Source organism: Chelon labrosus (genome assembly GCF_963514085.1).
Source record: "Chelon labrosus genome assembly, chromosome: 10".
Lineage (NCBI taxonomy): Eukaryota > Metazoa > Chordata > Actinopteri > Mugiliformes > Mugilidae > Chelon > Chelon labrosus.
Genome location: NC_140360.1, coordinates 7,286,389 through 7,312,797, shown reverse-complemented (window position 1 = coordinate 7,312,797; position 26,409 = coordinate 7,286,389). Strand labels below are relative to the sequence as shown.

The window sequence follows — 26,409 nt, the reverse complement described above, 5'->3', positions numbered from 1 at the left end:
CAGCCACATCTTCCATTTCCTCTGAAAGGAAGTCACCATTAATTGCAATGTTATCGTTTTAACCATGAGCGCTGCAAAGCGATTTCCTTTCACCGTCACACCTCATAAACTTGGGCCAATACCTACAACATTATCAGCTTGGTTGAGTAACTCCATAAAGCTCTGCAAGACAGCGTATTTTATTTTTAATCACATCTGCCTTGTGTCAGAAGTTTTCCCTGTTCCAAGGCTGTAGTCTTTGGCTGCGTGCTGCGATGCATTTACTTCATCGTGTGTGGAGGATCCGCTCAGCTCGGTTTGCCTCTAATTGCTGAACGCCTAATTTGTGTTTAAAACAATTCAGGTTTGATCACACAAAGGGTTATTGTCGTGTTTGGATTGCATTAACAGATTCCCAGAACATGTGTGCGTCTCCCACAAAGCAATTACATTTCGCAGTGTGATCTAATATGGTGGCTGTTTGGACTATTTCAAAGTTATGAGGCCGTTAATCATCACAGTGTTTTCTTCTTCTTCTTCTGCTGTCCCCACCCTCACAGATCTACTGGCCCCCGTTACCTGGCAACAGAGACGACTGTATTCAAACAGGGAAGGACCCACAGGTAAGCTTTTCAGAGTAAATCCCTTCTTTTTTTTAATATATATTTTTCTTAAATTAGAGCTGATGTTGATTCATTTTATGTTCAACTCAATTGCTTAGAAGTTGAAACACCTGCCACTATCACTCAACTCATGCAACTGCAACTTGTGTTTTCCTGTTCCTTTTTTCTCGTTGCTTGAAAAAATCAGTCTGAGCACACCCAGAGAAAACTCTCTCTCTTCCAACTTCCAGTCCGTTCTCAATATTTCCATACCCCTCTCATGTCCCTGAAGTTTCCATGCTGAAGCCTTGTCCAAGGTTTTTTGATGTTGCTTTGCTGTTGCAGCCTTCAAGACCCGGTCCCTGAATGCCAGTTATCCCCCTCTTTTTTTTTTTGCGTCCTGCCAGTCTACTGATTTTTTCATTGGCTTGTCTGTCTTGTCATTGTGCCTATATTTCATGAGCCTTTTTCTAATGACAACTGAGTCTTGGATTCTACTTTTGGAACGTCATTCCAGCAACTTGACTTGTAACTTTATAACGTTGCCAAAAACAAACCCAACAGAAAGAAAGAAAATTGACTCTGCTGAATAGCTCTCTGTTTGCCTCAAAATGTTCTCCATGCAGGTGCAGAGGCCGCTCTGTCGTCATGACGCTAGCCTCTCAAGTTGGTCCATAAGACTGATTTATATTCTTGCGACCAGTCTAAATGGTGCCTACGCCGTAGGGGGGTACGCCGGTGAAAGAATTTCGTCTTGTGCACTGGTGTGCCAACAGTGTTCTGAAATTACGGCATAAAATGTTCGACTGTGACTTCTCAGTTCTTTACTTCACACATTGGCGAGTGGAACTGAGCGGCTCATGATGAAGATAATAAATGTGGATCGACCGGTACTTTCACTGAAATCACTGAAATAAGAGCACAAATCTGATTAGATGACGTAAGAACTTTATGTGTTTGTCCTGCCACTGAGACGCGTGGAAAAGGAAACGCATTTTGGGCTAGTGATGAGTCGTTCACAAACTAGCCAGCTCTAAGAACCGATTTTTTATAGCAAACAAAAAGATCCGATTCCCATTGGGGAGAGCCAATCCTTCAGCTACTTCAAACAATTCATAATCGCTAAATTAGGATAAAATAGAAGGCTTCAAATGAAACTAAATGAAGAGCCATTTGCGAGCCATTTGGGAGCCACAAGAGCTGACTCCTCAACGAGAGCCGAGCCAAAAGAGACGAATCTTTGAAAAGGGATCACTATTTTGGCCCAATCGCATCTGTTACGGTCTTAAATTTCTGCGCGACTATAAATTAAGCTTTAGGCTTTGAAACATTTTGGCAGCTCACCAGCTGAATCCTGGATTCCTGAAATTCGACCAGCAGAAACATTTTATGTGCTTTATAAACTGTGATGCAAAAATATGTATGCATCTCTGCTTTTACTACTCAGCAGGGCCATCACATCAAAAGCAGTCCCCAGGTGGCGCATGTTGTAATGGGAATAGGAGAGTGTTCCTGGGATGCTGGCAGTGTGTTGTGTTGTGCTGACACTGCAGTTTCCTACCCTGTGGCCATATTTCTGTCCACCATTGCAGCTCCAAATGAAGACTTGTTTTGGTTCTGTTAAGGAGGGAGGGGAGGCGGGACTGTGTCACTTAATGATGTCTTAAAAACAGACGCAGGGAAGAGGAGAGAGAAGGAAAATAATAGAGATAGGAAGGTTAAGTGTGAAGTTTTACATACAAGGTGAGAGGGGGGAGAAGGAGAGAGAAACACTGGGCTATGTTCATCCAATTAAGTGTGAAAGCTGCAGTCAACTATTTCAGAATTTTGAAAGACCGCAACATAAAATGAACCCAGCACCCAGGAAAATATGTCAGCGCCTCGAATCATTTGCCGCTTCACAAATACGCCAAGCTTTTAATCGTAGGTGTTACTCTTTTTCCCCCAGCAACCATCCAAAATGGAGCACGAACCTTTCAAACAAAGGTGCGCAGCACAGGATTTCTCTTGAAAAGGTTAATGTTTTCTTTTCAAAGCGAACATGCTCTGTTTTGGTAAAAGAATCTGATTTGAATTTCGGGGGGCGAGAATGAAAAGACGGAGGAATAATGACTGCCGTGCTGAATCAGAGCTGATCCGGGCACAATTTAATGGATCTAAAAATGTTATGCAAGTTAAAAATGTGCCTAATATAACTCACCTCCACATTATTTCAGAAAAAGTTTTGTTTTTCCATAGTTTTATGCGTTCAAAACATAGACTGTATATAAATATGCACAATGCGTCCCCACTTCCTTGCATTGGCCAAACTGACGCTATTTTCCCGGGGATACGGGTAGCGCCATCTTGCGACTTTGGAGCCAGAGTGTGCGCAGTACGGTACCAGACTGGAGCCACGTGGAGCCTTATTTTTAAAAGTTGTTTTTACAACTCTCACAGTCTCACGAGACGGTTGGGATGGCAACAGGTGGTTGCCATTATGTCACATCTTGTTTCTATAGTGTCAAATAACTTGCTAAAACAAAACCTATCCAAAAAAATAACACTGGAACGTGCATCAAAATTATATTAACTACTTAAAATGACTGAAATTATGCTTTAAAAAATTATTTGACGTGTATTTTAATGCTTAAGTTCGGCCCAAGTCCCATCCACTAACTTGGAGGGGGTGGAGCTTATGACCTATACTGCAGCCAGCCACCAGGGGGAGCTCTACTTGCTTTGGCTTCACTTTTGAGGAGCAGTTCCGCCGCCGTCCATATTTATACAGTCTATGTTTCAAAATGTGGGTTCTGCTGACTTTAAATCAGTTTCAGGCGTCGCTGTCTCCAGTTTAAACTTTCGCTCGTATTCCTCTGCATATTTTGATCTATTTTTTTGATTGCCGCAGTCCTGCTAACGCAAATATGAAATCAAAAAGAAACGGAGGGATCACTGAAATAGATGAGAAGAGCCTGAAGGAATGAAAGAAATAAATGAAGGAAGGGAGGAAGGATGAGGAGATTTTTGTAATGAGCCTCTCTCCTTTGATGCACTGAGACACTGTTAATGTTGGTCCCAGTTGGAGACGCAGCTCTCGGTGGCTTTAGTGGTGCCCAGAATGCATAAACTGGCACTAATTACACACACACACACACGCACAATGCATGCTGTAAGAGTTGTATGAGCCCTGTAATTTTTTCACTTCTCGAAGCCTGACAGCCACCTCCATCTGGAACAGGTTAGATGTTGTGAGTGGGTAGAAGTTCCTTGCGTTTGAAGTGGCAGGTGTGTCTTGGGTGTCTTATATCAGTTTTATTAGGTGTTTCCTCTACACCCTCACAGGGCGAACACAGCTCTCAGAGTCTGTGTGTGTGTGTGTGCGCGCTACTGTCTATATGCAAGTGGAGAAGTCACCGTGCATCATTAGGAGGCTTCTCATAACAAGCTGCGTGTAACTCTACCCCGCTTGTGCCAGAGGAGTCATAAAGAGCGTGTGCTGCTGGACGCGCGGGGCGGATCGAGATGTTTGTCAGCTTTCGTTAAACTACGCAGACGTCTCTGTGCATTCCTTCACGCCTCTTGTGTTCCGTGAGTTTCTCGGTGTCAGATGAGATGGATTGCTGCTGTATCCCGTGGCATCGACGAACCAAAAGACAGAGACGCACACACACACACAGCTGCATATGTTATATCTCATGAGTTTGCATCGGTTAAACACAGTTTGACAAAAAGTGGTAAAGGTTGGAAGGTGAAAGGTCCTCACATTGTTCTTTTTTTCTTCTTCTTCTTGCGTGTTCGGCGACTCGACGGTGAGACATTTTCTGTCTCATCTCACACGATACAGACACAAAAAGAGAGTCCAGCCTTTTTGCAAAGTGCCAGCAAAAGGGACGTAAGTAGGCTGCACACCTTATAGGCAGTGAGTTGGGAGACGTGTGCGTCAGTGAGAGACAGGAGGACACTAGACAATCTGCTCTCCATCGTGGACAGCCCGTCACACCCACTTCACCGGACTATAGAGGGACAGCAGAGCTCATTCTAAAACAGACGCCCCCACAGTGAACGCTACAGGACGTTATTCATACCCTACTTTATCCAGCTGTACAACAACTCACCTTTCCGTAACAGATAACTCCATGTTATCCACGTCAGTGCTCCTCCATCCATATTATGGCACCTTATTAATCCTTCCCAAAGTCTGTCTAAGGACATCTGATATTAAAAAGAAGGGAAAGAAGAAATAAATTCAGGCATGTCCGTTTAATCTCCCTAATAAAAGTCTGACGAGTGTCTACCACCTTCGGCATGTTTTTGACACGTTTAAAAAAAATGTCCTCAGTATTGTAGACAGACATGCAGCTGCATAGCGTTGAGACAAGGACAAGTGCATAGTTTTTTGTTTCCCTTTGCAAGAACTCTCCCTCTCTTTTTGTCCGTCTCATGCGCAAGAGACACGAAACGATAGCGCTTCCTCCCCGAGTCACCACCTCGTGACCCCCGCCGTCATTAATCACGGCTCAGGCAAATAAATAGCGGGCAGGCAGGCAGGAGGGAGGCGCTGGGTGACTTCAGCTGAGCGTGTGCTGTCCTGCTCTGGCTGTTAACACATTTTTTCTGGCTCATCTATCTGCATCTTCTTGCTTGCTTTGCCAGTTGGACTGATTATCAAATCAGCCTCCGCATCGGGGCTGACATGTTTGTGGCGCGCCGTAAATTAAGCGCACGCGGTGAGCAAACTTTGTAGCACGGAGGCCAAGTTTGGCTTTAAAAGTAAAATTGTGCATGTGCACTTTATTCCGTCTAAATATTGTAAGGTTTTATCTACTAAATAGTCAACAGGTCCCGTAATCATTCGTACATCAGTGCAACATCAGTATTCCTGCAGTATAAGCACAACGTCTGCTTAACAAATGTAATTAATAGTTCCTTGACTCATTCAGTCCTCGATGGAACTGAAGAATCAGTTTATTTCTGCACTGACTCATGCATCCATCTGTATGTTTGAAGCGCAATGTGATAAATGTGATTAGAGTTAGCAATAATGCTGGGCTATTAGTAAACCATTTGTGCTCCAGATCTGGCACTTCACAGAGAGCCTCTCTTTGTAGTCCTTGACTGTTTTGTTGAATATTAATGAGAAAAAGATGCTGCAGATGTTGGTAAATGTCCACCGCGACTCTCAGGCCTGCCAGGAAGAAGCTGAGTAGGTGCCTGCGGTTTGCTCAGTGGAGATTAATATTCAATTGGTTACAAGGCCGGCGTTGTCGGTAGATATTTGGAAAAATCCTCGCATGCACTTTGGCCAGAGTTTCCTGCCATGACTGAATGTTTTCAGTGCCGTCTGGGAGGCACTCAGGAAAGCTGGTGTCTTTGAGGATCAAACAGCAGCTGAGACCAAAGACTTGGACGGACCAGTACATCCAGCTTTGAACTTGTCTCCATGATGTTTATGCGCGTCTGTGATTGTGATTGTGCTTGTGCGTGAGGTCCTGTTCGCTGTGGTCCCGTCCCGTACTGTGTTGGTCCCCGTTTCCTGTTAGTATTACAGAGTCTTCTCTGCTGAGCACTGCCTGTTTATACTGGAAATTGCTCTGTGTGTCCAAACCTGCCTCTCCACCCAGGTCAGACCTCATAAAACATATCTGGCAGAGGAGCTTCCTTTGCTGTTAGCTCAATGTTAAAAGTCAATTCCTCCGAGCAGCATCTCTCTGGTGGCTCAGATATTCAGCGTATTTCCCATGGACTGTGTAAAAATATTTTTAATGCGAAGTTAGGTGGAGTCAACCACTGGCTAATTCAAAGACGGACAGAGAGGTGATGAATTGTCACGAATTGAAATAGAAAGAGAACAAAAATGTTTTGTATCAGGCTGTAAAGATATTTATTTCTGATGTAAAGCTGGACATTTCACATGCAGCTTTATGGAGACTGAGCTTTGGAAGCAGCCTCAAGTGGACGGTTTAGGAAACTGTAGGGCAATAGCATTTTGCATTGGCTTCACTTTTCAACCCTGTTTAGATTTTTAAACATGACACATTCCCCCAAAGCAAGACTAGAAGTTCAGTCATTCATTCATCTTCTGTAACCGCTTGTCCTGTGAAGGGTTGCGGGGGCGGGGCTGGAGCCTATCCCAGCTGTCATCAAGCGAGAGGCGGGGTACACCCTGGACAGGTCCCCAGTCTAACCCCGGGGTAACACAGAGAGACAGACAACAATTCACACTCACTTGCACACCTAACGCTAATTTTAAAGTAACCAATGAACCTAAAGAGCATGTCTTTGGACGGTGGGAGGAAGCAGGGAGAACATGCAAACTACACACAGAAAGGCCCCAGTCGGCCAATAGATTCGAACCCAGAACCTTCTTGGTGTGAGGCATCAGTGCTAACCACCACCACCCAAGACTCAGCTAAAATAAGTTAAAAGACTTAGTTATAATACTAAAAGACCCGGGTCAGATCAGCAGGGAGAAAACCGTTGAGCAGTCTGTTGGACCTGCTTTTGATGCTCCACTACTGTCCACCTGACGGCAGCAGTTTAAAGAGTTTGTTGTCATAATATATATATATATATATATATATATATATATATAGATAGATATATATAAAGTACAGGTGACTATGTGGAGATAAGAAATAGAGAGCTAGATTTTTTTAGCCAAAAGCAATGCTGTGTTTTTTTTGTTTTTTTTAACTGTAAAAAATGCTGTTTCTTTCTTTCATTTGTTCCAATACTTTTCTCTATATTCTAGACCTGGAGTCACATCTGCTTCATTCTGCCCAAGTTTTTCACTTTCAAATGATTGAAAAGCCGATCTCGGAAAAGTCTAGATTTACTATCCAAACACACAGTAGATTTTAAATGAAACTTTAAGAGGTGTCAAAGAACCCAGGGTGCTTTTTTTTTTTTTTTTTTTTTAAACAGTAGCAGTACAGAATTGTTTGACAGTGTGAAATAATTTTTCTGCTATTAAATTACTGAACTACTGAACCACAGTCACTGAATAATCAGTCACAGAATAGTATTATGAACTGTAAAGACTAAGAGGAGCTGCCAGACGACTTGGCAGCGTTCCTGTTTGTTTATGTTAATGATATACATAAAAAAAATATATATCTCAGAGTTGAGAGGTAATTTAAAATGCTACATGTGCATGTTTAACCCCAAAGACACACAACTGTGGCTTTTGTGGACGATCTCAAGGTTTGAACTGTGTGATTGCTGAGAAAGGAATTTCTGCAGCTGTCCAACCTTCCCTTGATAATCAAAGGTTAATAAATGAATACTGCGAGCTTTTGTTTTCATCACGTTGCCCTGACCCCGGTGATTTTTCAATCCTGGCTACGAGTTAGGGCCACTCCCTGACAGTGACTCCCAGTGAGAGAGAACCAGATTCAGTAATCAAACCACTTCATTTTCTGTTTCACTCCGCCCCCTTTATTGCCACTTAATCTCCATTAGACCACACAGAATTGTAAAACCCAAAATCCCAGAGTGGGAAAGCGGAGATATATTTCCTCTTTTCGGCGTCTCATTCCTTTCTGTGCTCTCCAAGGCCGCATAGCTCTCCGAGACGACTCCCTGAGCAGTAGAGCGGAAACAAAGAAGAGAGATATTTCTATCAATTCTCCACGTTTAGGCTTTGCTAGCCCTTGTACACGTTCTTTAAGAGCATAGAGACACAAGTGGAAGTGCTAAAGTTTCTACTTTTATCCCTCTGTAATGTGATTAAAGTCGTCCGGAGATAAACTCTGCACTTGTTTGTCAAAAGGACCGATTCAAGACGACAAATTAGAGGGAAGCACATGCAGAAAATCCTTCAAAAAACTAATTTGCTCCGTGGCGTCCCCTCTTTATCGGCGGGAACGCACATGTTTGACATACTTGCGTGTTGATTAATTTCTGGTTGAAAGTGATTTACTGAAAACATTCAACGTGTTTCTGTTTATTCGTGTCCTGGTTTTTGTTTGGGGCGTAGAGACGAGCCAGCGGAGGGGAGGGTTGTAAACCGGTTTACATAAGGTCTGCAGCATCGCAGAGCACTCAAAGAAATGATCAACAGCGGTTGAGTTTCTGGCTGCGACGCCGAGCAGGGACGCGGGCCACAAACAAAATAACAGATTTGCCAGACCCGCAAACTCGGAAAAACACAAAGCCTCATGTGGAGCTTCAGATTAGACGTGCAGACTGACAATACACAGACGCAGTTACAAGGAAAAGATCTAAATTAGTTTATTTTATTCAGTTTTTGCATATGAAACACGCACTTTTGTGCACACACAGTCTTGGTGGTCATTGTGCAGATATGAGTTTGACCCGGTTACCTTGAGGGAATGACAACCAGCCGATTCCTTCCTTCTTGGCTGTTACCCCTTTCAGTCGGCCGCTGTTGTTATAGACAGGAAGAAGGAAGGAGTCGTGCCCTCTGCTTCCTCTGGACCTCGGCGCATACAAATGTCTTTACACTTGTTTCCTGAGCCACCTCATCTTTTGTCCTCGTTCTCATATGTTACCGATATCTCGCTCACGTTTCTTCTTCACTTGTTACTCGAGAGCCCGGTGACGCAGCTGCAACTGTTATTTTTCTAAATTTGGCTCGTCTACGGAAATGCATCTTTGCCTCACTGCAAAAGCTCAGTTTTTAAATTCAGATTTATTGTTATTTATCTGTGTCCTCTCCGCAAAGCTACCATGTCATGCCAAAACAATTAAGTAATCAGTTCAGTTATGTTAGTGACAACGCTTTGACCTGAATGTGATGAAGCTTTGGCTTTGGCTGACATCCAGTCATCGGAGATAGGAGTCCTGCGGGGGGCTATTACATTTCATTTCATCTAATAAGTCTCGTTCCTTGGCCCTCATTACAACATGTGGGTTCAATAGGGCTTGTTAAGAAATCATTACGGTTCTCTTCAGTATACTGAAAACCAGCTTATCTGCATTTGGATGACAGTTACTGTGATTTGATTTATTTCATGTGAGCGGAACATGTGTGCAACAGTGACTGTTATTCTGTGCAGAAACTAAGGACTGTTTTGTTTTTAAATGGAAAGTTTGTTAGCTAGACTGCTTTGACTCTAATCTCACTGTTGCACTCATGATGAATAAATAAAATGTTTAATTAAAAGTTGAAATTACATTTCAGAGTTTTAATCTGCGTGTGTGTGTTTTGCAGACCGAGTGCGCCAACTTTGTCCGGCTCCTGCAGCCCTACAACCGCACACACCTCCTGGCCTGTGGCACCGGTGCCTTCCAGCCCATGTGTGCCTTCATCTACGTGGGGCACAGAGGAGAGGTAAGCTAGGGGCCGAGATGGGCTGTGTGATTGTGGGGCCTACTGAGGGTCTCGGGAAGGGAATGTCTCAAACTGTCAGAAACTGAAAACTATGTGTATTCTTTTACTATGATCAACCATTGTTGGTCACTTCTTCAACAATGGCTGTGGTTCGGTAGGTAGAGTGGTTTGTCCACGAACTAGAGGGTTAGCGGCACGATCACTGGAATATGCCACACGAGAGTACCAATCATTGGCTGTATATAATATGGACAACGTGTCCCCACTTCCTTGCATTGGCCAAACTGATGCTATTTTCCCTGTGACACGGGCAGCTCCATCTTCCGAGTGCAGCCCGAGAGTGGAGCCACGCATAGCCGCGATATCGATGACCCGACCACACTTCCTCCAGACTCACTCGTGTTTAGTTACAAAGAAATGTTGGGTTATATATACTTACTTTTTAAACTCTCACAGTCCCACGGGACCGCTTTACAGAGTGCTTGGCATGGCAACTGGTAGTCGGCATTATGTCACATCCTGTTTATTCCAAATTATTTGACATGTATTTAAGTGTTTTAGTTCGGCCAAAGTCTCATCCATCAACGTGGAGGAGGTGGAGCTTATGACCTATACTGCAGCTAGACACCAGGGGGAGCTCTACTTGCGTTGGCTTCACTTTTGAGGAGCACTTCTGCCTCCATGTTTATATACAGCCTATGCTACCACTAGATAAAACAAGTATTTATAGAAAGTATATATTTATAGACCATTTACCATATTATGTAGTACACAAAAAAACGTGTTCACCAAATCAGAATCATATTTTAGATTCTTCTACTTTTGCTTTAATGACTTTTGCTTCATACACTCTCTGCATTCTCTCAGTCAGCTTCTTGATGTAGTCACTTGGAAATGTTTTCCAACAGTCTTGTTCCCAGAGGTGTTGATCAGAGCTTGTTGGCTGCTTTACTTTAACTCCGCGGTCCAACTCGCCCCAAACCATCTCAGCTGGGTTTGGGTTGGGTAATTGTGTTGGCCAGGTCATCTGAAGCAGCACTCCATCACTCTACTTTTTGGTCAAATAGCCCCTTTACGTAGCCTGGAGGTGTGTTTGGGGTCAATTGATGAGCAAACCACTGAGAGCAAACCAGATGGGATGGCATGTGCTAGCCGTGCTGCTTTAGCGTGCCTTCAGTTGTGAATGCATCACCAACAGTGCAACCTGCAAAACACCCCCACACCATCACACCTCCTCCTCCTCCATGCTTTACCTCCATGGAACCACACATGTACAAACCATCCGCTCACGTTTTCTGCAGCTCACACAGACTCTTTCTGTTTGCAAAACATAATAACCGGTTGGTATTTTTGAGGTTGTGCAAGACCCAAAATTTCATTTGTCAATTTCCAGTACAGTGTTTTCGGAAATGTAAATTGCGCATGTTTTTTTTTTTTTTATGAACTGTGTACTCATTTGGAGTACTGATTGGTTGGTTCTGCGGTTTTTACCTTTAGTTGCCTTTAGAAACGATATAAATTTCAGATGACAACGTAATAAGAACTTCTCACCGCACCCCAGCTGGCTAATCAAATCTTCTGAGATGTGTAGGCTGGAGGGGAGGGGGTTTCCTGAGCTATTCAACCACCCCGAGAAACATAGAGCGTACATACTGACCCTTCAACGCTGCTCCTTCGCTCCTATAAAACAAACTCGCAGAAACACCGTGCTGCCGCGTACACCATTAGCCAATTAGCTCACGTACTGTATACAGCAGATATGGTGAAATATGTACTCACTCACACTTTAGCTCTGGTTTGGCCTCACTCTCTTGAGAAAAAATACCTTTCTCATTAATAACTAAATGTCTCCGTTTCCTCTGTGCGCCTTTTTTGCTGCTGGCCAGCTTCAGTGCACCGCTAGCTTTCACTGCCCTGGAGTAGCAGTCTGTGGAGTTATGTGCATGGCGGCCGTTGCTGAAAGCTTGGAGATCCAACCGTAGAGACGTGGAGTTGAAACAGTGAGTTAGAGGATGCTGTAAGCTGGGTGGTGCTTTTCTGGAGGGTCGGCAAAACGAGCAATTCCCATAACACTGACCCAGTGTCAGATAGGAATAATCGACACTGACTAAATGGAATTTATTGGGTTAATTTCAGCCAACAATACAAAGAGGAGTACTGGCTATAAGACTATAAGTACTGTATGTTGTATTTTTTTTTACACATACGTTACTTTATCTTCACAATTCTAAACATATGAGATGATGTGACGAAATGAGAAATCACTGGGTGGCCTCCAAGCGATCCTGTGGAGGAAACCAGGCTAATGGAATATATATGGTTGGTGCCAAGGAGCTTTTTTTGGGGAAAATAAATAAAAAAATCGCAGCTGAGACTGGCTGGGGTCTGTTCACAGATCCCCGAGGTTCGAGGTTAAGTCTCTGTGGGCCTGCTCTGCCGTGAGTTTTTCTGTTGGGCTGCTCAGCTGCAGCGTCCGGCCCTCTATACATCTTTTCAACTGGCTCTCCACACATCCACTCAGCTCTGAGACCCTCTGCAGAGTCTCACACTCGAAGCCATTTAAAAAGGACAAGCATCTATGAATGGAGCCATTAAGGCAGGCTTCTAGCTCTGTGTTTCGCCGCGATTCAGTAGATGGGTTGCCCGGCGCGCTGCCCTGCCTGGCCCAGCAGGAGGGGGTCAAAGTGGACATGAGCGAAGAGAAAGGCTTGATACTGGCAAATAGCTGTGTAAAGGAAATGAGACAGTGGGATGGGAGAGTGCCAACCTTTGAGAGAGTGTGTGTGGTGGTTTGTGTGGCTTCTGTGTGCATATAGAAAGCACAGAAAGTGCGTTACAGCATGTTTCAGTTCCTTCTTATGAATCTAGGTGCTCGGCGCAGTGTGTGTTCCCCTTGTGGTGCCGTTTTCTGTCTCCCTCTCGATCCGTCATCCTCTCGGTGGTTTGGACTGTTTTGTTTTATGGCATACCATGAAAAACAGAACACATCTTTCTCATGCTGAATCACCTCAGTGCAGTGACAGAAAAGCCGAACAACAATCAGAGGAAGAAAATCGCTTCATTTTAGAATGAAACAGAGACGTTGTGAAAAGTAGGCCACTTGTTTGGATCCTCAACCGAGCGTCCCAGGACAGTGCAGTGCATTGTTTCAGTTTGATTCAGCTTGCCAAGGAAAAAATCAAATCTAAGTTTATGAAAATACAGTATTGTGTTTTACAGAGTGAAAAGATGTTGTTGAATAGTTTAAAAGGATGTGGGTAGTGCAACAACACTTTATTCCAAAAAAGAAAATATCACCACCATGCTTTCGATATGTTGATTGCTAAGTGAAATGAATTCCAATAATGTCCCTATTTACATGTAGGTACCCATGAGCAAATTAGTCCTTCAACCGCTTTCTGGAAAAGATTTCCATTGCCATGTTTGCGTACCTCCCAACACCCGTTGATGAAACCTTTTCATAATGTTCAAAAGTAGGTGAGTTTCATCTTCCCACTGGAAATGTGGGCTTATCATTTGGGCATTTATCTCATTTTACACACAGAGCTGGCTGTAAGCCGGAAAGAGGCCATGTGAGGCCATGTGAGGCCATGCAAAACGTGGAAAAAAAACACACGCAAAAGAAATGTTCCAGATACCAGCAAATCCCACATGTCTTAACTGGAAAATGTTACAGCTGGAAAAAAGCCTTAATTTGGATTATCAGCATGTATATATGTGTACATTCATGATATGAAGCAATGGAAGCGATAAATAGATTACAATATTTAATCGCGATTAATCTCATGATTTCCATAGTTGTGACTGATGCAAATTAATGTACATTTTTGTTTTAAATGTACCATGAAGGGATCTTTTTCAAGTTTATTACGCTGCCTGATCTGATCGTAACTCATTTCACACTGACAGTAAATGCAGATAACTTTGTTCTTGTCAAGAGAATTATCTGACAGGACTTTGTATGCGGGACTTGTCATTCAAAAGAAGTTTTTAATTAATTTCTGCTTTCTTCATCAGTTTATTTGGCGGATTTTTGGCAATTTAACAGATTGTAGCGGCCACAACTTTAAGAACTCACACACCAAATGCAGGATTGAATAGCTTGAAGGCTTCACCAGGTGGGGAGCACCATGCACTGAAGCGACCAGACCATTGGCAGCATAGCCGCCAGTCCCCTGTAGTGTATGTCGCTGTGTGACATCGGGAGAAGAACTGACTGACCCTTTCACCCTGGAAACTACCTGGCCAGACCAAAAGACAGTTTGGACTGCTGCTTCTGTTAAAATGAAACTATATGAACTCAGAAACAGAGTCGGGGAGGCTGCAAGGTTCGCTGATTTGATCATCATTATAGTTTGCACTGCATTTGTAAAAGCGAGCAGCATTGCTCAATACAGCGTGTGTTTTGTTTGACCTATGTGATTTGTAGGGCTTTGTTCATTGTCCTTTGTAGAGGGTTACTGGTTATAATAAAAATAGTACATTGTCAGAAGAAGTTTCATACCCCAGCATAAAGCCAGTGACCGCAGGTTAATTTATTCCTACGACCACAGATTCTGACACTTCAGATTCATCCAGATTTCCCGAACTACAGGGCTGGCCGAGGTTATAATAACACAATGTGTGTGGGTTATTTGTGCATAAAAAAAGAAATAATAATAATTGTAACATTAAAAGGAATCTGAATTAAATCATTAGTTCTGACAGCCCGGGAACGTCCTCACAAAGTGGTTTGTGTGTGTGTCTATGCATCTATAAAAAGACTGAAAATGGTTTTGTCAGCTGTACGGCTGTCAAAACTCCAAAAGACCCTCAGCTGTCCCCAATGATATTAAGACACCAGCTGCTCTCCAGCTTGAGTGTATGAGTGCGCGTCCCACCATCACTCTTCCTGCGCCTGTTTGAATGGACGACACCAAAGGGAGCCTGTCCATTTATTTAACCAAACGTTAACTGGTGGAGAAGCCCGTCTGTTTGTCTGACCTCTCCCAGGAAACGAGGCCGCGAGCCCTCGGACTGGACTCTGGGTGGGATGACCTTTGACCTCCTAGGTGTTTCATCTCCGTTAGGGGCAGACATAGACATTCACTTTCTATCTCCCCCATGTCTTGTATTATGTTTGTCGTCTACATGTCACGCAAGTTTCGCACAAAGCTTTTACAACACCTTTAGAGCTATGGATTTGGTTCAACTGTCAAACAATGCTTTGACACATTTCATTAAAATTGGACATACTGTCAGTGTTCTTCAGTGTCAGCTAACCCCAGCTTTGTTCATTCTTTGGTCCAAAGATAAAAGCTAAGAAATGTATTTCGCCATTTTCCAAGCAAATGCTGTTTTCCACACTTTCTGGGAGGTCAGTTCATCTGGCCATTCGGGAAGAACTTACAGTACTGAACAAATGTGTCTTTTCTTTAGAAAATCTGGGCCTGTAGTCTTTGTCTCGTGTGTGTTTTTCCCTCCTCGTCTCTCACTCGCTCTCATACACTCACATAAACCCGGGGTCCCCGCGGTGAGTGACACCCCCCGGCCTGAGCAACGTCACACACGTAGATATGAAAATAAACCACCGCGTTACAGCGACGACACAAAAGACCACACAGACACACACGCACAGTCAAACAAAAACAAATGACACCAACTTGAACATATAAATATGCAGAGACACAGACAGAAACACACACAAACACGATAAAGGGCAATGCACATTCAAACATAAAGATAAATACATGGGGAAAAACGGGATATAAAATACAACAAACTTTTAGTTCATGGAAATGAAACTTGCTTTAATAGCACCATGTGAAGTCATTCTCCCTATCCATGGCTGCAGCTCTTAGAAATGTATATATATATATACACACCAATCAGGCATAACATTATGACCACTGACAGGAGAAGTAAATAACATTGACCATCTTGGGACAATTCATTGTTCTGCTGGGAAAATTCTGGACCTGTCATTAGTGTGGATGTTACTTAGGCATGTAGCACCCACCTAGACCAGACCAGGCACCCCCACCCCATAGCAATGACACTCCTTGATGGCAGCAGCCATCCCCAGCAGGATGCAGCCTGACACAGGAACACACACAAAAACGCTTTAGGAACAACTAAAAAAAAAACAAAAAACATGAAGAACAGCACTTGGTGTTGACCTGGCCTCCAAATTCACTAGATCCCAAGCTGATGGAATATCTCTGGGCTGATCCACAGAGGCCCCTCCCCTCAACCCATAGGACCCAAAGACCCCCACTAACAACATTCTGTTCTACTGTTCTACTGACTAGTCCCACAACCAATCAGATTGTCATTTCGTTGTAAACTAATTAAACCCAACGGCAGTCAGGTGGCAGGTATGACTATGTTAGCAGAGCTGCCAGACACAGCTGATGGTCTTCAGTTCAAAAGCTGTTCAAAAGCTGCCAATACGCACACAAAGTATTAGACTTTGTTTAGTATTTTAACCTCCCACATTTCCTGCACTCGTGTAGCCTTTCATAAAAAGCAACGCAGTCGAGGCGTAGAAGTTATCCAGCAGCAAACGGCAGAAGCCAACCACCGTAACAACTCACATCTGGCTATTAAGACGTTTGATGATGATGATCATGATGTCCACTAACAAGGTGATGGAGCGGTTCGCTGGCCTCTAGAAAGTGGCACAACCGCACATTCACATACACCGTCTCGGGAAGAGTAAATGCACTTAGGTTTTGTTTCAAATCAGCATTAAAAAGTCATTAGAAAAACCTCCGGAATGATCCCAAACCAGCATAAATCTTCATCTCATTGGCCGGGAAACTCGTGAAACATTGTACGTCGCTGTTACTCTTCTGTCCACAACTGCACTGATTGACCAGAAGATCTTTTAAAGAACTTATTAATTTCCCAATGGGGCAACTGCAGACCAACTTTCCACTACAAAAAATGACGTCCAGTGACGTCCAATGACGGTATGACGTCCAGGTTCGAACTTAATAAAGTTCTCTAGATCTTCTGTGCTCTCTTTTTAGCGTAAGAATTTTCAGAATCTTCCTTCCAAAAAAACAAATGAGCTCCAAGGACACAGAAGAAGATTAAAACAAATAAAAAGAAGAAAATAAATTAGAGAACAGATCAGAATGAAAGGCAAAGAAAACACGAGAAACCGAGCTTCCCATGCGTTTGAAAGAACGAGAGCTGTACGGTCGGAGACGGAGCGCAGTCATTATTTGACTGGACAGTGAGGAAAAAGCCAAGTACAACACACAGTCCAATGAGGTTTGTTGGCCGTCTAAGTTGACTTTAAGATGCCTGAAGTGAATCCAAGCCATAGAGCTTGAGGGGTACTGTATACAGTACTGAAACTTTAGACAGCTGCACAATCAGACTACATGACTGAATGTGTGGATGAAGGTTATCCAGTGTTAAAGAACACAGAAACATGAGGATTCAGAAATAAAACAGATGATCCAGATTACCAAAGAGCAGACGCGGTTTGTTTTAACTATTTTCTACATCCATGTGGCGGCAACCTGTACTTCATCAAAATGTTAATTAGGGAGCGAGGAAATAAGAGGAAGAAGAGGATGACTAGAAGAAGCTGGGGATACGAAAGGTGGATCTACTCACACTAATATTTCATATTCTTACTCCTCTAATGGTATTTTCTTGTGTCCCGTACCTTTTTTTAAGGAAACTCCTGAACTGGTCTTGAGCATTCACTGGTTTCATTCCTGAGCTGTAGCTAGCAACAGGGCAAGTTACTGCCACTGTATAAATACAACTTATGAAGTTATATAACTTAGGTTCAGGAACAAGTCCACACCTCAAACATCCAATTACCCATACTTGCCTATATAGGCGCATCTAACCTCTCCTCGCCCATTTGACTTAGTTCTCACAAGCATTCGTTAGCACTAACACGACTCACCAAAATCGACTACCATGGGCCGTGTCTGACAGCAAATCATTCAATTTCCCACCAATCATCCCAGATCCTTCTCTTCCGTTCACTTCCTTTCATATGCTTCCAGCTAGATTCCTCACACTAGATCTCAATTCCTGGGTTCCTCCATCCGGACTTCAGAGGACCACCTTCGGTCCCTCATCATTCTTCATCCCATCCCCTCAACCAGTCCATCCCATCCCCTTGACCAGTCCGTCCCATGTCCTCGACCTCTCCATTCCATCCCTTCCCCTCGACCAGTCCATCCCTTCCCCTCGACCAGTCCATCCCATCCCCTCGACTCCTTCATCCTTTCACCCGACCTCTCTCATCCCTTCCCCTACCTTTCCATCCCCTTAACCTGGTCAAAATAAACATCTTTGTACATACTGAGGTGTGGTCGTGTATCTTGTTGCTGTACTTATCGGTGGTCTGTTAAAAGTTAATCTATGACAAAACGCATTGTGAAATAGTGAGTATGTAAATAGGGCGGCACAGTGGTGTGGCGGTTTACACTGATGCCTCACAGCAAGAAGGTTCTGGGTTCTAAATTGGCCATAGTTGAGCATGTGAGCACAAATGGTTGTCTGTCTCTCTGTGTTAGCCCCGGACAAAATAAGAGAAACAGTTTAACAGCACCACAAACTAGATTGTCATCTTGAATTACCACCTGTCTGACGGTGTTTCAACATCAACTGAACATTAGAACAGTCATGAAGGAAGATTTAGTGCAGGCCTATATGCATTCGTTTTCAATAGTGTGCCTAATGAAATGGCTGATGAGTGTATATCACATTACAGAACATCAACCACCATAAACTAGTAGTCATACCTGATCCAGTAAGAAAAGCTTCCGACTATAGTACACCATGTAAGGTTGTGTTTAATTACTCATTAAATGCTGCAGTTCATGTGCAAGAGAGAAGGTGTAACATTTCTTCTCTTAATGGAGTCTTTTTTTTCTATTTTGGCAAGGTGCAAGGTTAAATAATGGATAAGACAGAGGCTAATTTATAAACAAAGTAAGGTTTTCAAAAGTGTGTCAGTAGTCACTCGTCTCAATGGCGTCGTAGCGGGGGTCCGATGTATTTTCCTTGGCACAGCAGAGTACGGAGTGGCCTGGATGTTTCTCTGTGTGTGTTTCACAGCCCTTGTGTGTATTTGTTCTGGCACAGTTCGACCAAAGTGACGCTGACGGTCTAATCAGACGCACAGGCAGTCGTAGCATTCCTCTGGATCACAATGAGATATCACAGACTGACCTGGGCATTCAGGCGGAAACTCACGGAAAACTACACAGTCTGTCGCATATTATATGTATATGTAGACTCAATGACGCTCTTAAACAAGAGAGCAAATAGGTGCTGAAAGACTAACAATGACTAACGAGAGGGCTAAAAGAAGCAGAGAGCAGAAAGCAGCCGGATACAGCAGAAGACATTTAAGATAAAGAGTTAATGAAATAGCAAGAAGTGTTTTCTGCCTAAAAACTGGAAAACACGAAATGAAGTGCATTAAATCTGAAACATTTCTTTTACTGTTAAGTATTTCTATGATGTACACAATCATGTTTTCTCCAAAGTTTTGATCTTCTATTTACACATGACGCAAGTAAATCATTATCGTTATCATCATCATACAGTGCACACCGATCACGCATAACATTATGACTACCTTCCTGTGGTAATATTGTGTAGGTCTCCTTTGTTCCGACTCCTCAGAGAATGGACACGGGCCTTCTGAGGGTGTCCTGTGGTGTCTGGCGACACAATGTTGTTAGTGGGGGTCTTTGGGTCCTATTGGTCCTATGGGTTGAGGGGAGGGGTCTCTGTGGATCATCCCACAGATACTTGATCAGTTTGGGGTCTAGTGAATTTGGAGGCCAGGTCAACGCCTTGTGCTGTTTTTGTGTGTGTGCCTGTGTCAGGCTGCATCCTGCGTCATTGCTATGGGGTGGGGGTGCCTGGTCTGGTCTAGGTGGGTGCTACATGTCTAAGTAACATCCACACGAATGCCAGGTCCAAAAGTTTCCCAGCAGAATATTGAATTGTCACATGATGGTCAATGTTATTTACTTCTCTCATCAGTAGTCATAATGTTGTGGCTGATCGGTGTTTAAAGTCTTGAGAAATTGACAAATGAAAATCACACTGATCCTGAACCAGAAATAGTCCTCTTTTTTTTTATTATGCATGGAAAGAAACCACACAGATTTTGCTTTTAAAACACATCATCATCCCACATCGTCTCAAATTTAAAGTGTGTGCTTGTGTGAGAACTTTCAAAGTGCTAGATAAAGAAGTTATTTTCCAAGATTTGTCGAACGAATTTGAAGCTATAATTTCTGTATTGTGTTATTGACTATGTGTTGTTGCACGTACCAAACTTCCAACACGTGGGCGTGTCATTGGCCGCCGTGTTTCTTGTCCAGCCGACTTCAATGTCATCATCTCCCCTGTGATCTGTGCTCAGTCAAAGACTCGCCCCTTACTAACAATACCCCATTGTCTATTAGAGGAACTCAGACTGAGACACACAGAGTTCACTGTAAGGACACTTAAATTGGTAATATGGACTTCAAACAGGGGGTTTGCGGTGTTTGTAGGGTCTTGTCACTTTCTATTCCCCCTTTCGTCCTGGAGGTTCACTGCCTTTTGGACTCGCATGGATCAGGCGGCTGTGGCAGAACCAGCCTGGTACATTGGTGGCTTTGAAGTGGGAAGCAGAAAAACAAAAGGCTTTTTATCCACACTGACCCTTTTTTGACCCAACAAGTCACACAATCCAAGGATATGGCCGGCGTTCGGCAGGTGAACTTGACTAAGTGGCGAATAAAGAACCCCTCTGTTGTATTAATTGCTTCCTTACTTCTACGCTGGTTTGATGTAAAATGGAATCAGTGAAAATATATATATATATATATATATATATATATTAGTTTTTGAGGTAGATAGCTCGTGGTTAGTGGTTTGAAACTTCAAACTATCTATTGTTGTTGCTGCAGGAAACACGTCAATAACTGAGCAGTAGGTTTTTCTGTAAATCCCATGGATTATGTCTTGATATTTCTGCTCAAAGAGTGTGTGTTCACTGAGTTTTCTGACCCCATTCGTCATGACATCTACAACAATTAGCATTCTTTTTATCATTGATAAAGTTTGAAAGTTTAAAAACTGAACTTTTAACAGTGTTATGCTCTTTCTATTTTCTTTCTATCACCCGGCCGACTCCTCAGCATCCACGGCTCTAAAGACTAATCTGAACTGAGAACCGGGTGGGAAGCTTGTCTGAACTCTGGAAACTACACTGATCTTGCATTTCCTCTTATCTCAGACAGCGCCTTCATTCCCAGACGGATGCAGAGTTCGGCAAAAGGACATATAAATCTGAAAACACTGAGTGAAACTAAAACCAGAAAGAAACTTTTTCTCTGTTGTCCTATATAGGCAATGGGGGACAAAGGAAAAAGAATAGCTTTTCAGATAGATAAGTTAACCCTTTATAAAAGGTCTGGGTACCTGTTGAAATTTCCTTGACCAAGGCAATTACTCAGTGGGCTGACCTGAAGCAGAAGTTGAAGCAGTTTTCCATATGTAACCTTGGTTCAGTTATTCATTCTGAGTCTGCAAAGACTAAAATCCTGCATGATCAATCAAAGCATGTTGATGTTTGTAACCTTTTCGAACTGAAGTTGAAAGATCCCGTCATAGAATTAATGACTCTTTCTTCCCCAGCATGTGTTCACCATGGACCCTATGAATGTGGAGAATGGACGAGGGAAGGTTCCACATGATCCCAGCTTCCCCTTCGCCAGCACCTTCAATGGTACGTCCGATACTCCCTGGCCCACATTTTAAACAATTTCTCAAGTAGTTTATGGAGAAAATATGGTTTTAGTTGCAGTTTAATCAGCTGATTTGTCTAAAATCAATAACACTGATGCATGCTACAAAGTGGTCTGGTACAGGTCATACAGCTTCCACTTCCTTAGTGTACCGTCTGCCTCTTTAAAGGCAACAACACGCGCATATTTTCTGGACTTCTGGTGACTAGGTTAAATAGTTCTGGGTGTTTCTCTCTGAATGTCATTAGGTATTTAATGTAGCTTGTGAAATAACGCTGATTTATGACGGTGACGGACAATCCTGGGAGCCTCCGAGGGCGGAGGCATGAATGGTGCATTTGTGAGCGCGTAGACAGACACCGCATGTCCCTTCCTCTCTCTGCAGCTGGACGCTTTTCAGCATCAGAAATGATCCCAGAGTGTGCTATGTTTGGCAGGAACATTTCGAATTAGGGCCAGATATTTAGTAGAGTTTATACCTCAGCAGTGATGTACACTGTTCACAGTGGTAGATACAGAACAATATGCACAAAACTATTCAGCAGATGCTAATGGAAGAACAAAATGTCAAATAAAGACTGGTCAATATGAGCAGAAAGTAACGGTATAATGAATCGTACATGCTAGGAGAAGATGGAGACCATCTCCTTGTAGCTGATAGTTTGTCGCTTGTGGACGTTTCAGGCTCTGGTTGCCTAGGTAACCCCCTTGTACTATACATTTCCCACCCCAAATGTTTCTGAGTGAACCAAGAAGAACATTAAAATAGCACTAGTGTTTGGATGAAGCTAGCATATTATTCCACAGTGATAACTGACCCAGTTTTCTCTTAGTTTCTTTAGCCGAATGGGCCCAGTACAGTACCAGGTGGAACACCATTTTTGAAAAGGACTTACTGTAAACTATGGCGCAGCTCAATCTGGGTGCAGCCACCTTTTATAATAAGTTTAAACCAGAAATCTGCAGGTCACAAACTGAGTCAAGTTTAAAGAAGCAGGAGACAATGTTCAATAAGGGTCATTTTATAGACCAGACCCCAGACTGTGGCATGACAAAGTTTATTAATAGATTTCATCAACATACCATGGTCTCTTGTCGCTGCTAGCCTCTACATCTCATATGTGCGCCCCCTTTAAAATTTGTTCACTATGTTCAATTTACATCATGAAAAATTAAAAGGTTGAGTCAACACATATCCTGGCTTTCTCCAGGTCAGCGAGGTTGTGTCAAATGACCAGATGGCTCAAAATTTTGCAAGCCTTCTAAACAAACTCCAAATTGATGCATTTCAGCTCATTATGATGACTGAAGCTGGAAACTTGGATGAGAATCCTCTTAATCGATTATCGGCTCAACAATCCTTCCCTCTTTTCACCCAAAATTACACAAAGCATCAACTCCCTGGCCCCTGTCAGCACTCGTTACGATGCCTCTCTTTATGTTTGCTTGTGAGATTATGTCATACCGCATAAGTTAGAGGAGGGTGACTGGATGTGTGTCTGTTTGTGATTTTAAGAAGGAAATGTGTGGGTTTCTAATATCGTTGCTCCAGCCAAATAAAATAATCTCATCTGTGAGCTCACAGGGGAGCAGTGTGTGACCAGATTCAGTTTCTACGATAGCTCACAGACAATAAAAACTAATAAGATTTTTTTTAAAAACAAATAGAATTATTGTGAACAGCTATGTTTTAAAGTTCATTATTTGACAGGAGTGATTTTCCCCTGAGTGATTTCCAAGTCAGTTGACTCATGTTTAATGTCAGATAACCCTGACCGCTTTTCCAAAGAAGAAAACATGCCACAGGAAAGATTTGGCATTTTATTTCCAGTTGGAAGAATTTCCTGAGTATTTGAACACTGATGGTCTCAGTGGAGGATGTGCTTATGAAGTGTACTTGAGTTTCGGTATTATATTGCTCTTCTAGTGTGTTTTGTATTGGATTTGTTTAATTCCCTCTTTCCTGCCATGCTCCTGCTCATTTGCCTAAACCACAGATATTTTCCCCGTCACCCATGATTTCCTTAAAGTTCCTCTGTGACTAACTTGGCTTTTATCTTCCCTAATCTCTTTCCCTTTATTGCTGGTGTTCATTCGCTGCACTGAAACACATGTTTGCAGACACTGCTGCTGGCACTCCTCTGTTCTTTTCCTCTCCAGCCGCTCATTTTAAAATTGTCGTCTCTTTTTCCGTGCGCCTCTGTCCCCTGCCTCCGTGTAGGTGGCGAGTTGTACACAGGACTGACTGCAGATTTCTTGGGAAGAGACTCGGTGATCTTCAGGAGTATGGGCGGTCGCTCCACCATGAGGACAGAGACTGACCAGAAACTCCTACACGGTAACATTGCACTGTTGTTGTTTATTGAGTGAACTTTAGATTTAAGCAGTTAAATGCATAATTGGGTACATTTAGAGTCAAATGATAAGATGGCATGCGGGTGGCTGCGGCTGAGATGGTAGATGGTTGTCCCCCTGATTGCAGGGTTGACGGTCCAATCCCTAACCACCCAAAGTCTGGCCAAAATGTCCAGAGGAAAGACAATGAACCCGCAGTTGCATGAAAGCTTCCACCATTGGTGTGTTAGTGAGTGAATGGGCGAATGAGTGCTCTGAGTACCACCAAAGTAGAAAAGCAGAACTGTAAAGTAGTAGTTAGAGAGCAGCTTTGGGACAGTGAGGTCACTGGTCCAATACCCTCTATGGCCATGGCTAAGCACCTGAAACCCCAAAACTGGGCACTTTGCATGGCTGCCCATTGCTCCTTGCATGTTTGTCTGGATTTGTTAAAAGCAGAGAACGGATTCCTTTAAGGTTTGTACATAATTAAATGGCAAATAACTGTACGCATGACTGGTGAGCCGAAAGTTGGAAGAATCTAGGGTTAGAGTTAGGGTTATTGATACTGGTATGATTATGAAAGAAGTACTGCCAGCATCTGTCCACCTTTATTTTTGCATTGTGAATGTACCTGGTCATATTTCCAGGGAATCATCAGAAGTGTTTTGGGTTCTTGTGAAGAATGAACACGATTGTAGCATCTTTATTCTCTTTATATGAGTAAAACAAGATTAGTGCACACCATGCAGCCTGGTATCATCTAACAGTGTAGATTTTGGGTTTTTATTTAACCATGTTGCTTAGCCATGATGCCGAGGATGAAGTGGCACGTTAGGGGTGGGGTTATCCGACATGTGTTACGTTTTAAAAGCACAAAATCCTTCCGTATAAAGAGCACCGCTGCTGCTATAAAATTTGATTCAAATCGTTTCCCCTGTCCTCTCCATTCTCCCATCTCCCATCGCAGACCCCAAGTTCATCGCAGCCCACCTCATCCCAGACAACGACGACAGAGACAACGATAAAGTGTATTTCTTTTTCACTGAGAAAGCCACAGAGGCGGGCGACCGGGAGGGGGCCATACACACAAGAGTCGGACGGGTGTGCGCGGTAAGAATGATTCTGGCAATATCATCAACTACCTTGTTGTTGCGTTTTTGAGATATGACTTGCGTTGATAAACGATACTTAAGTGCATGGTCCACAGAAAGTTGTCTTCCCAAATATCTCAGGTATGCACACATAAAACTGAAAGAATTTCTGATAGTAGGCAGGACCTGATCAGATCAGATGACCTACACAATGCACTTTTTGCATGCAGGGATGCATGCAAGAAAGACATTTGTAGGGGTGTTTCACTTGAAGAATGAGGGGGCTTTTGAGCTTAGGCCACTGAGCTAGAAGAAGAAGAAGAATTTGATTTAGAGTCCATTTTCTGCATGGTCACATAAAAATTAACTTCTCATAACAGGTGGTAATGGTTTTATGGCTTTTATGCGCCTAGCGTTGCAAACCCTCTTGTAGAAAAGACGAATGTCTTTTGGGGCAATCAGATGTTCACTTTCCCCAAATGACTATGTAGGCATCATGACTCATTTTCGCCCTTCCAAAATGCACACAGCTGTCAAATTTTCCCAACTGTGATCTCCATCTGCTCTGCACGCTCTGTAACATTCTTTCACGCATTGATTTGCCTTTAGAAAACCATATGTGCTATGTGAACCACACGCAAACACAGGTATGCATAACACGCACACACACACACAAAAAAAAAAACACATACACACATGCAGCTGTAGGGTTTGCTCAGAGACTATGCCAAAAGAGTTTGAACAAACTTCTCAAACAAAGTCCCATGTAAACGTCCAGATTCGAACATACAGCTCCGTCTTTGCTTCTCTTCTTTTTCCCTGTCTCTCACTCATATACATATTCTTCCACAGCCCTGTTTTACTTCCCTCAGGCAAATCTGAAAAGTTGTCATTACCTCTCTCCCTCTTTCTGTCTCTCTCTCTCACTCTCACACACACACACACTTCTGGAGCTTCTCACCAAGACGCCAATTATCGCCGCTGATTTACATTGGACACATGCAGCCATGCATAATAGATTTGCACACACGTACATCCCTTCCCAAATGTTAGTGAAAAGAAGAAAAATGAAAACTGTTTCTGCATTATGTGTTGTGTCCAATAAAGCAGGTTCCTTTTTTATTTATTTCAAATAATTCAAACAAGGCATACTTTATTTTTGCCCTGGATATGAAAATGTGGGTGTTTGCACCATTGCATATTTATTCATTTTTCAAATGCGCAAGATATAAACTGAGGTTTACCTTCAAGGAAATCGGATAGTTGGGGAGGATAAACCTAAAGAAGTCTGATATTTATTAAATATCCAGATCTAGGCCACACAGACACATCTGCAGACACTTTATAGCCTC

General features: G+C 43.0%; 1 protein-coding gene across 1 annotated transcript in view; it reads left to right on the top strand.

Annotated features, from left to right (window-relative positions):
- Positions 1 to 26,409, top strand: part of sema3bl (sema domain, immunoglobulin domain (Ig), short basic domain, secreted, (semaphorin) 3bl) — a gene marked incomplete at its 5' end in the record, with an annotated part of 50,895 nt that overhangs the window by 9,631 nt on the left and 14,855 nt on the right. Inside the window, 5 exons of the mRNA XM_084552537.1 lie at positions 540 to 602; positions 9,739 to 9,858; positions 21,520 to 21,610; positions 23,851 to 23,967; positions 24,934 to 25,076. Of these exons, the coding sequence (XP_084408663.1) occupies positions 540 to 602; positions 9,739 to 9,858; positions 21,520 to 21,610; positions 23,851 to 23,967; positions 24,934 to 25,076 (534 nt within the window). The remainder of the gene's footprint in view (positions 1 to 539; positions 603 to 9,738; positions 9,859 to 21,519; positions 21,611 to 23,850; positions 23,968 to 24,933; positions 25,077 to 26,409) is intronic.